The following is a 12389-nucleotide window of genomic DNA, read 5'->3' on the forward strand; positions in this document are numbered from 1 at the left end:
ACACAATACATTCAAATAAAGTGAAACATTTATATGTGTATATTATTCAACCAAGATACCCATTCTACAAAGACTCTGGACTAAGCACCAAAAAGGAATAATAATGGAATATAAGTTAAATTACTGAAGTGTTCAACAAACTGAGATAGACTACTCTCATAAAGGGTCAGTAGCCTTTGACGGTTGAGTCATGGATAAAGATAAAGTAGAATGTCAAAAACACTGTTTTCGCTGAAAATGTGAATGCACATCAGGTTGATGACTTGTCACAAGTTTATTTCTACAGCACATTTCAGCAACAATGCTTTTAAAAGGACATTTAGATATAGCTTTAAATAAAGGCATCACAGTGTGACGAAAACAGAAGATAAATAAAAGCTAAAATAAGATGGACATTTGTAAAATACAATAATAAAAGTGTAAGAAATGATTTAATGCTTTGGGCCTTCTTCGCTCAATAAATGGCAGGGGCAGACAGAAATATTTTCACCCTTGCATTAAAAAGGTTGCTGTAGACCTACATTTTCTGGGGGCTTGTTCCAAATATATGTAAAGACTGAAGGCTGCTTCTCCCTGTTTAGTTTTGAACCCAGGGATAGAGACCAAAGCTGTCTCGGATGACCTGTGAGGTCTCAAAGGTTCATACTGTAGCAGAGGACCAGAAATATATTTTGGCCAGATAGTCTGTTATTTTATTTTGAAGTTCGAAATAACCCCATATCCGGTACTAGTTGCCTTGTTGTGTAACTTTAAAGCAGGGTGGGACGCACGGAGACGCTCTCTGCAGAGACAGGGAGACAATGGATGGTGGTGGTAATGCAGGAAAGGACACTTTTAACTATTAGAAAAGTAAATAGGAAAATGAATTTACAAAAACTTTCAGACGTGAAAGAATTCCCCAAATAAAGGCAAGCATTAGTGGTACTACTTTTATTAATAATATATTTTTGTTTATACATGTTGACTGGCCAAACTACCAATCCTGGTTATATGAGAATCCAGCTTTCTTGGAAGGTGTATGTGGCCATCTTGTGTTCAGGATTTATACATTTACAAGAATTTGCTGTTATGTTTATTTTATTTCAGCGTTATCTTTACAGCGCATTTCATGAGTGGAAAACATCTCACAATGTTTCACAACACAAATCCCAATGTAAAGCTTTACAATTGCTAAGATAAAAATAATAATTATAATAAACGTATTTGTAATGTACACTGTCATTCTTTGTTTAATTGCATTTTCAACAAAAATGTCTCAAAAAAATTCAACATGATTAAACTTTTTTTTTTCTTTTTTCTTAATAAACAAACTCCCTTTTTGTACTCTGGTACCTTATTTGCATTAAGAGTACAAAAATATATATATCTTCATGTGAATCAGTTTATTTTTAGTGTGAATATGGTTTGTGGGCCCATAGCACCCTATCGTGGGCCACATTGGGCCCACTGTAGGTTGAGTATTACTGGTCTACTGTCTTAAAAGTTTAGATGTATTAAGTGTATGTTTCATTTGCAATTTTTAAATAAAAAAAATAAAATTAAATAAAAAACTGAGAGACATGGAGAAATTATCAATTCCAACAATGAGAGTAGGTTCTAGTTCTAGTTTCTTGAAAATCATTGTGAAGCAAAATTGAAAGCACCAAATAGAGAGGACAATAAATCTGGTTTAATGTCTACCTTTCTACACAAAGTTAGACACAACTAAAAGAAAACTAAACTACAAGAAAACTACATTACAACTAAAACAAAAATTGTTTTATCGAGCATAAACAATGAAACAAAACTGAAGGCCTTCTCTTTAGTGAAGAGATAGCTTCTTTAAACAGCAAACTACCAACAGTTAGGCCCAGGACACACTACATGCAAGAGTAGCACGTGACAGCAACCTCACCGAACTGCTGCGTCTTGTCAGTTGCAGGATTCACACTGAAAGCATCTTTGCTGCGAAGTTGTTGCAGGGCTGCCTGCTGCTATATGTTCTGTATTCCCACAATTGTAAGCACATAGTCCACTCATTTATGAAGCCATGCAAGTTTCTGCATTGTCAGTAACACAGTCCTGCAAATATTTCACAATAAAATGCCTTGTGTCAACAATTGTAGGGATTCTGTTGACAGAAACTTTGTCAGGGGACTTGTAGTTGGAAATGAAAACAGGAAAGGTTAAGTAAAAAAGATGTTTCTATTTCCTAATGTCTGTGACAGAGAAATTGAAACTAGTAAAAGGTGGTATAATATTAATATAATTATTAAACACCATTTTCATTGTGTATTTCTGCTCACAACCACGTGTCATGTGGAAAAAAAATCACTGAGCCACCGTTTCTCTAGATGTGGCGTAGCTTCATTGCATTGCTAACACCAGCAGTGCGAGTGCTTTAACCTGTTAACATGGGCGCCAAATAAGAAAAACCCAATAGGTTCTGTGATGCTCACGCGCTGCTCACGCAGACAGTGTGTCCCGCACATTACACCCAACAGCAAGAGTCACACTGACTGAGCCTTGCGTTCTTATGTAACAATGCCAACATATTGAGTCTAAAGATAAAATTCCACCTAATTTAGTTTTTGACTGTTGAGCCCACCTAGCACTCCAGTCCCTGTTTAAAACAAACAACAGCATAGGTTTCATTTAAAAATTGGGGGGACACATTTGAAACTGTTCAGGTACACGGTTTGGAGGGTCCTCTGCTTTCAAATTTTGAGTGTCAAAGACTTAATTTCCTGCATTCTGTTGAATTTTTCTGCACCTGTTTGTGCCTTTTTCTCATTAATTTATGATGGAAATTGTATTATTTTCTACAAAATTAAAGTCCTATGCTACTAATGTTTTATTTGGAGGAGGACAAATGCTTGTTCTATATACTGAGGGGCAAGTGTCCCATGTGTGCCCCCGAAATCTAGCTTATGATAACAGATCAGGCTTTATGGGCTTTGAGACCGCTATTTTGGGCTCCCTGCCACTCTTCAACTGATTTTCACACAAACAAGTGAAAAATGTTCAACATCTCATACATAAAATTACAGATATAGAGTGGTGAAGGGGTGACGTATTTTTGTTGGCTAACCAGGAAGTTAGCATTGCACTAGTTCCCTCGTCCAAAACCTTATGGGATTTTTGAATGGGATTTTCGATTATCGCCAAAAATAAGCTTTTTGATGAACATGAGTTTATGAGACCTACACATTTTGTTCAGCATGATAATCTCCACAGATGAACACCATTTTTGTGTGTTTCAAAATGTAAATGAAATTGGCAAGTGTAAAAAGGTATTGGTAGGCTATACACGAACTACATCATGGTCACACAACTTAAACGTCACAACTACAAACACTGTAAAAACACATTAAAACAATCGAAAAATATTATAAAGAGGTAAATCTACAAGTTTGAGCACTGTAAAGTTGGGTGAGTGGGTTTAATGAGTGTCTGTGTCCGGTGTGATGACGTCTTGCATCCCTGACAAACACTGTAGTCCCATTTAGCCACTTGGTAGCAACTGCCTTTTTCAAGATGAGTAAAACATTAAAAGTTACAAAATCGGGTTTATATGGACGTATATGCAGAACAAAATGTGTTAATATCTTTGGCCTGTGTTAAACACAGATCGTATTTACGGTATTTTACAGAAAACCCATTCAAAAAAAAACATAGACTTTAAGATGAGGGAACCAGAAGTGCATAAAGGCAAATGAACTTTTGGACTCATTACTTCACCACTATATTGCCTCTCTTGAATTGAGTATAGGTTTGTTTTTTTGGGCCAATTATGTCAGAACTACATTCATGGAGGCAAAAATGTTGTTTGGGCCAATCAGGTCACACCTTGAGTGTGTGGTTACTGGCCACTATAGGGTTAAGTCAATGGAGATAAAACAGAGGACTGAAGAGAGTGGTTGATACATGTTGGAGACTTTAGACCTCATAATCCTTTGGCTTATTGGCTGGCACAGGAGGTCTGTCATGCTCACGATCATCATAGGGCTCATCATAGCGGTCGTCATCATCACGACGTCGGTCTCTGCGGTCATCATAGCGCTCATCATCATAGCGACGGTCGTCATCATAGCGGTCATTGCGATCACTGTACCTGTCACGGTGGTCATCGTAGTCACGGCGATCAGTGTAGTCGCTGCGGCGGTCATCGTAGTCACTTCGGCGATCATCGTACTCACTGCGTCGGTCATTGTAATCGCTGCGGCGATCGTTGTAGTCACGTCGGTCATCATAATCTCTGCGTGTGTCGTAGTCACGCTCACTCCGTCCCTCGTAGCGGTCACTGTGACCGCCAGGGCTCCTCACACTGGAGTCATCGTAATCACGTGGGTCCTCCTCCCCATCAGCACGGCGACTCTCACCATTTCTAGGTGGCTCTTTGTCGCTGTACTCTCCCTCTCGAACTCTGGAAAGTGAAGACATAACAGTCAGTTTATTTTAGTGCATTTCTTTGACAGCTTCATCCTGAAGAGTTTTCAACATAGTTGCCTTCAAACTGTTTCAGCTGTGTTGTTGTGGTTTATTCTTTTGGCCAAAAAACAGTGGCAGGTGAGGTTTGTTGGTTGAGCTGCAACAGCGAGACTGGTATTGTTTTCACTTTGCGAGTCTGTGTGTGTGTTGTTTTGAGCATTTGCCACGTGTTTGCAAGGTGCATCTTTCTATGGACAAATTTTGTCATTGTAATAGTGTCACAATCATGTATGATGCAGTCATGAAGCTTTATGGGACAGTGGTTGAGATTACAGTGAAGGCTAAGTTCAAAGATGGGTATGGTCTGAGTAAGGGAGCTGGAAGTAGAGAAAACGCCTTTGACTTTTAATTGATTGGTGTTGTGGCTGATGTGATTCCAGTGCATGATTTGACATTTGACATTTGAATGCCTTTATTGTCATTGCATGTTCACAAACCACGAGACTGACTGTCTCTCATTAAAAAAACTATTTCCATTCACTCTGCTCAAACACACTCACATACACACATGTAAAAATAAATCTCTGTTGGTCACTAGTTACACTCGAATGGCCGACCACCTGCTCATTCAGCCTCATAAATGGCCCATATCAGATGTTCACATAACATACTGTTCATAAGTCAGTGTGTGTCTTTAAAGGAGAAAAACGTTACCCCATGGCATATTCCTCCTTCTTCTCCTTCTTACGGCAGCAGCAGCAATAGATGATGATGATAAGTACGATCAGTGCGGCGACAACACCACCGATGATTCCTGCAGTGGAGCCAATGTTCATGGAAGCTGTCGGATTGAAGGAAGACGAGTTGGGAGAAGAGAAAGAAGAAAACAAAGAAAGTATAATTCACTGCTGTAAAGATGTTTTCACTGGAGAGACTAAGTTCCCAGACTGTTAATGAAAAGTTGCCATTAGAAGGTTTCTCTCACGTGGCATGACCGCAAGGGTGACATTGCAGGTAGCAGAGCGAATCTTGTTAGCTGAGGTGCAGATGTAGAATCCTGATGCCTCCTTGGAGATATTGAATAGAGACAGGATTCCTCCCTCTGAAAAAAAGAAAGAGAGAGATCAACATCATTATTTTTTGTTTTATTATTTTGTAGATTACAAGATCAACAGCTCTACTGCTTGTAAAAAATCCAATCAGTTATCACTGCTGTTTATCATAGTTGGAAACTTTATTGTATTTCAGTTTTAGCTGATCACAGGAATATTGCTATCAGCTAGATGTCTACCAATAAGTAACAAGATACTACAAAACAGAAATGTTATATACAGTATGTGTGAGGCATAAACTGTATATATTATGGATGTAGCTACCATGACGTCACCGACTGATTTGTGGACTTCCATTTTGAAGCCTTTAGTTTGGCATGTTGGCCGTTGCCAAATGAGCACAAGATGGCAGATGGTTGTATTGTGACTTCACTCTTGTACAATGGGAATAAGTGGAGACGTTGTCCAGCTTTATATACAGTCTATGATTTAAACAGCACATTCTAAGGTCATGAAAACACAGCAAGTCTTAGTTTGTGGTGATTACACACTGATGAAAACAGTTATGATTATTATATTCTATCTTTGCCAATATAGCCCGTTAAATGCTACACATTGGACCTTTAAATATCGACAATTATAATGGCCACAACAATCCAGTTTTGCTTTATCTTCAGAGATGCGCGTCTTTCTTTTGCAGAGGTAAGTACACCTTTGTGTGTTGGCAATTGACTTATATTTTCCAACATTTATCGTCCTGACACTGTGTCACTGATACTTACTGTCGGTGGTTCTGGGGTCTGGCACACGAGGTATGTTCCTGACATCTCGACTTTCCCACTTATAAGTTGGTGGCGGGGAGCCTTCCTCAGACTTACAGGTCAGGTTGATGTTTTGGCCGTACTCTGCCTTGCCCTCGATCTTGCAGATAGGCTTTGATGGAGCCACTAGGAAAAGAAAGTAAATGAAGAATCATCTCACACATTCTCTCTTTTTAGGACGCTAATAACTGTGTAAGATAAAGTTGCCAACGAAGACTTTTTTCAGGTCTTGTACCTGGTTAGGATGCGACAATTCTTTCTTGGCTTTTCTGAAGCATACACGTTTGAAATAATAGTAGTCGCCAGTAAATAAGCATCCACATTAGCACTGGTTTAGCTGTATTTGGTAACTTTTATAAAAGTAACTTTTTTATATATATATTTGCTAAAACTGTTACTACATCCACATGGAAGTAAATAAGATGGATAATCTGTGAAAATAAAGTAGTGTTCCTCCTCCTTGCAGTGCCTCAGATGGTATTTGCATCCACAGCTGAAAGAAATCAACCAATCAGAGTCGAGGCGTCTACAATGAAGCTGTCAATCATGTGAATCACCATTTGTGAGCTGCAATCAAACCGCCAAACTAGGCAGCGCTGATCAAATATAAGTCAAGATTCTGTTACTGCATTACTCATTTCTTGCATCAAATGTTTTCAGAGCATATACTTTAATGTACTGTTTAGCTGTAAAATGAAGAACTTTTTAAAAAGTATTTCACACTTGCTTTGACAACGTAAACATATATTTTCCATGCCAGGGAAACCCTTTGAAATGAATTGAATCAAACCCCAACATTTTAAAATGCAGTGTACTTGCGAATAACATTTTGAAAGTCTATAAGAGGTGCAAGATTAAATCATTTATCCCAACTCAAGTTAGAGAAGCACTACATCAGAAAGAAGCTGTTTGGCCAGCTGATGATAGCCGCTAGGCAGCATTTGGCCGCGCTCAGCCACTGTAAGTCTCTAGTGCACGACAGGAAGATCTATGTGGGAGTTTGGGGAAATTCAGTGTGGAAATAATTTTTTTTTGTCTTCATGCGCCAATGAGCAACTTTCATTGGAATGACTGGGGCCCTGTCTCCAGGTCTCTAAATACATCTGTGGGCTGAATGCAGCGCTGTTAAAACAGTAAACTAAAACAGGAAGTAAAGTGGCCAGCGTAATTAGATTCCTTTTGATGATTTACTTGTAATTTTAAAACATTTTTTGCACTCCATTCCTACAAGCATTACATATTTCCGTATCTTACATAAGAGTACATTTAAAAAGTGACTAAAGCCCCCACTTTTGGCTTGAGTATCCCCTCCCTGGAATGTGGAAAAAAAGCCTCAAAATGAGCAGGGCTGGAAGGAGGACTAAGACACGGCCAGTCACTCAGTTGTACCGCCTCTTGATCAACAGCTCCTCCCTGCCCCCCGCGCACACACAAATTAGTCGGTTGGAGTGAGGGCAGTAATGGGACAGTAACAGGGGGCTCGGTTGTTAATGAAAGCAGGCTCCTGCTTCCAGGATCAGCAAACTGAAAAATTCTATTGCAATAGCCAGGCTTTAACTATTAAAGGGCATTAATTAACACAATATGTAGGGTCCAAATGAATGAAGCATAAGCTGGACGCTCTAACCAATCTTGTATCCACTTGAAATAAATCCACCATAGCACTCGATAAGTTTACTTCAACTTTGCAGGTGATACAGATGGTCCGCCAACATAAAAATATTTCACAGAAATATAAAAAGAGACTAAATTAAAAGAAATCGAGAGCTATTAAGAGGTCAAAAACTGTTTTGCTCCACTCTTCACTCTGTCTGTCTTATAATATCTCATCTGTGATCTCGCAAAAAGGTGAAAACAAAAAAATAAAATGCAAACAAAACAGTTATAATTAGACCTCATTCTTTTATCCATGTAAATTTTTATCATGTCTTTTTCCATACGGTGTCCAAAATGAGTCCTTAATGTTAACATAAAACCAAATACAATCACCTGTAAATACTGTAAATGTTATTTTTAAACACCTTTTAAACAAATCAATTGTTTTTTAATCCATGAAATGAAACAGTGATATGATTTTTAGTACAATATGAATGCATTTTTGGCTCCCGCACAATATATAGGATTTTAATACTTTGCACTTAAATGTCAAGAGTTGGACCTGAATCATGTGACAACACTACTAAATACCCATATATATTGCTTTTCAACCAAAAAGTGGTTTGGCAGTTTAGTTAGGCTACTCTTTACAGACTGAGCCTCAACATCTCCAATGCTCACAGTACAATGCCTAACTTTATGTTGAATGTAAAGCCAGAAACAGCATACAATACTCTTTTCACTTGCATTTTAACATGCACAATATTTATTTGAAAAAAAAAAAACAAAGTTACCTAGAACCACTACACGAGCAGTGTCGGCTGGCTTGCCCTCATCGTCACCTGGAATCTGGACACGACACTCAAACACTTTGTTTTCTGCTAGGGTGATGGAAGACAGTCTCAGGTCGGCCTTTCCCGTGGGAACATCCACATCCAGGGACGCCCGGCCTTCATACTGCGATGAGATGTCAGTAGTACCAGTAGAAAAATAGGTGGCGATTGTGTTCTGTTAAACAACGAGAGCATCGGAGAAATATTTAAAGCAGAAGAAAACAAAGTCTTTGTGCTTGACACAGAATCATACACACATGCCAATAGAAACACACTGTGGTAATCTTACCTCTTTAGCGTTTGCTGCTGCAGCCTCAGAAGACCAGGTGATGATGACTAGTGAGGGGTTAGTAGCTTTCGGTTGAAAGGTGCAGGGCAATGTGATGTTGTCACCCCTGGCATACTCATACATTTCTTTGGGGATATTCACATTGATGGCACCAACACCTGACAACACTGTCATACATTTAAGAACAGAGAATATTGATTATTGCCATGTGCATGTGAGTGTTTGTCATTTATAAAGACAGTGAACTGAATTTATCATGTTAATCTGACTGCATTACAGCCTTCACTGTGGATGATCAAAGTGCGGAAACTAAGATCTGCACAGATAACTTATTACCCCCAACTTCCTGCATACAGACACAACACGCCTTTGGTGTGTTCAAAACTGAAAACAGTAGTCAAAGGACTAAAAGAAATTGAGTGTTTTTAAAATAAAAACTATAGAAATTCACTGGCTCCAGCTTCTCAGATGTGAATATTTGAGGTTTTTCTTAATCTTCTATGGCAGTAAACTGGATATATTTGATTGATGTGTTTGTTTGATTGATTTGATTATTTTTGGATTGTGTACCATGTGTTGAACAAAAGAAAGACATTTCAAGACATCATCATGAGCTTTGGAAACTTGTGGTGGATATTCTATAGACCAAATGCTTTAACTCTTTAAAACCTGAGCAAATTTGCTAGAATTCTTTCAAAACATTGGAAGAAGGCAATGAGCAACTTAACATGAAATGGACCCCAAAATTAGCAAGAAATTAGTAGACAGAGAAGAAAATAACTATGCAACAAATAAATAAAATAAAATAAAATCCTGTGATACAAGTCTATATAATTATAAGAATGCTAAAAATATCCTCGTGTTCTGGACATTTTTCTCTTTTTTTGGATAATTTGTAATAATTTCCCCATTGCCCATTTTGAAGTCATTTTCTTGTCATCCTTTATTTTTTTCCCCTCAGTTTTCTCCAACATATCTTGCTCTTATTCATAACATCTATTCCTATGTTTCCAAAATAAATCAAACCAATTTTCTTAGGTTCGGTAAGTTACACAACTGATGGTGATCCAGGCTACAAAGGGTTAATCAAGAAAACAATTAATAGAGTCATATTGAAGATGATAGACGTAAGTCTTTCATTATTGATCTTAATCTTGAAACATATGCCTTTTTAGAAACCATTCTTGCGTGCGTGAGAGAACAACAGGTCGAGTAAAAAGCACATTAAAATTTGATGATGTTGATTTCAAGAGATTCTCTAAATTTTATTTGTCTTAAGTCATCTCTTGAACATAAAAAAAGTTAATTTTTTACTACAAACTAACGAGACAGTGCAGCTGTATAGACAGGTTGCTTGGGCCTGCTCCGTTTTACAAAAAAAGAAGGTGCATAAACAGGTGTGGCACCTCGGTAAGGCGCGCAGGAAAGAAATATCATGCAGAAATACTCACCCAGACACAGCAGGGTTAAAGTAGTAATCCTCCTCTCCATTGCCGACACTTTTATTTTCTCAAATAAACTCACTGATTCTTCGGTGTCTGGCAGTTTTAACTCTAAAATAAAAAGGTGAACTGGAGCCGCCCGGTGTGAATTTGCATCGAAACCCAACAGCGACCTGTGAGAGATGCGCCCGACGGGTGCGCCTGCTGCGTCCCAGTGACTGACAGCTCTCTCAGCCAATCACTGCAGCTCCTGCGGCTCTGGAAACATTCTTGATCCGCCCACCTGGCGTGTGTCGGCTTGTCCTCGAAGCCAGTACACCTGCGTTTTCAGGGAGACTCCTTTCCTGAATACATAAGATTTGTCAGGGTTTTTTGAACAGCAACATTTTTCCAAATTGTGTAAAAATTGTCACAATCTGACGTTTTCTTGAGCTCTAGTTGTAGATCATGGTATCTAGCTACAATGCATGGGCTACTAACACAAAACTCTATAGTATAGTATATTTTATTGTTTATTATCTTTTCACAGTCAGCTTAATGTTGCAAGAAAAACAGACAAGGGGCGTTTAAGTATTGACAAAACCAATATACCTGCAGTGTGTGGGCGGTGCAGCCAAAAACAGACGAGTACTGTTGGAACAAGAGAAGAGTTTTGTCCTGTTAGACAGGTTTGACAAGAACTTACTACCCAGGGGCACGCACACAAACAGCAAAACAGAAACAGAAAACTAACGACAGAGCAAAGAGGTTTCAGGAACTAATTTCAAGCTTATCATCTTCCAATGTTTAGAGTCTGAAATATTTGATTTTGAAAGACTGGCATAACTTAAAGGCTTATAGTTGATGTTTGGCCCAGTTTTGAGTTGTGTTATGTTGTTGTGTTGTACTTACAGCACTACTCAGTGGATGTGGAAGACTATCCAGCAATTTCCTAAATCAGTGATAATCAGTTTATAGGCAAATGCGGCCTGCAGTGGGTGCAGGGTGGCCTGCTGACCATTTTCTAATTCACAATGACAATAAACTATTTCACTGTGGGATTTTTTTTTCTCTCTGAATGTAAATAAGGTGCTCGCTGAGCTGGTGTATTAAAAAAAAAAGTGCCATTGCACCCCAACAGCTAAACCCTGTTTGACGTCAAATCTAAGAGACCTGCATCGGGCCGCTGGGACTGTAATCACCTCTTGACAGAAATGAGTGAGGAAAATGTTACAAGTTTAGGGGGGGAAAAAGAAAATTAAATGAAAACAGACACATGGATTTTCAAGTTTTGCCTTAATTTTCAAGTTTTGTTTCTTTTTATTTGATAAATGTCATTGTTTATTTTTACTAGCTACTTTGAACTGCATTTTTTTAATCTTAGGTTATATTTTACATTCTATTCTATTTACTCATCACCATACATGTTTACATATATATGTACATATCCAAATCCTTTATATTTTAGTTTTATTTAACCACTTTGCAATAAATTATCCTAAAATCACAATTTGCAACATGAAGTTGGGAACTTCTCATGATACTGTTATGTGTTGTGGCAAATTAAGCATGTGTATAATGATTTGTTCAACAGGGCCGCCTCATGGTTAACTTGTCTTTGGCTACAGTTAAATCTCCATAGTAAATTTCAGGGAAATTTCTGACATACCTGACACTAAAATAACAGTAATGTCCACTTAAATCTAAGGAAAAGTTCATTTGTGTTTCAGTGGTGTTTTAAAGATTATCCTACACAATAGGCATTGTTTATAGGCATGGTACTGACTTACTGAGTCCACACCTATGAAATTTCTAACTACTAAGCTTGCATGCAGAGTGAAACTAGAGGACTTGATCCTTTTTCTTGTGTTGATCATTGGCTCAGATTGGTTCAAAACATTCATGTTATTGGCTTTTAACAATGCCCATTTAAAAGTTGAGAACAGTTTATTTGTGTCTTATATATT

General features: G+C 38.1%; 1 protein-coding gene across 1 annotated transcript; it reads right to left on the reverse strand.

The window, feature by feature from the left end:
- Positions 1-917: 917 nt before the first annotated feature.
- LOC121947980 (cell surface A33 antigen-like) lies at positions 918-10639 on the reverse strand. Its single transcript, XM_042493199.1, has 7 exons — positions 10453-10639; positions 9002-9168; positions 8674-8887; positions 6245-6409; positions 5396-5512; positions 5125-5251; positions 918-4405 (listed from the first exon to the last, which is right to left on the reverse strand). Exons 1-7 carry the CDS (start codon positions 10490-10492, stop codon positions 3919-3921), a joined length of 1317 nt encoding a protein of 438 aa, XP_042349133.1. The 5' UTR covers positions 10493-10639; the 3' UTR covers positions 918-3918.
- Between the last annotated feature and the right edge of the window lie 1750 nt (positions 10640-12389).

The sequence above is a fragment of the Plectropomus leopardus genome, chromosome 1, assembly GCF_008729295.1.
Source record: "Plectropomus leopardus isolate mb chromosome 1, YSFRI_Pleo_2.0, whole genome shotgun sequence".
NCBI lineage: Eukaryota > Metazoa > Chordata > Actinopteri > Perciformes > Serranidae > Plectropomus > Plectropomus leopardus.

Excerpts from the sequence above, each read along its gene's own strand:
- LOC121947980 (XM_042493199.1), bottom strand. The coding sequence starts at position 10,492 with ATGGAGAGGAGGATTACTACTTTAACCCTGCTGTGTCTGG. Across the intron at positions 8,888-9,001 it reads CAGCAGCAAACGCTAAAGAG|AACACAATCGCCACCTATTT; the intron begins GTAAGATTACCA and ends GTTGTTTAACAG. Across the intron at positions 5,252-5,395 it reads CACCCTTGCGGTCATGCCAC|CTTCCATGAACATTGGCTCC; the intron begins GTGAGAGAAACC and ends TCAATCCGACAG.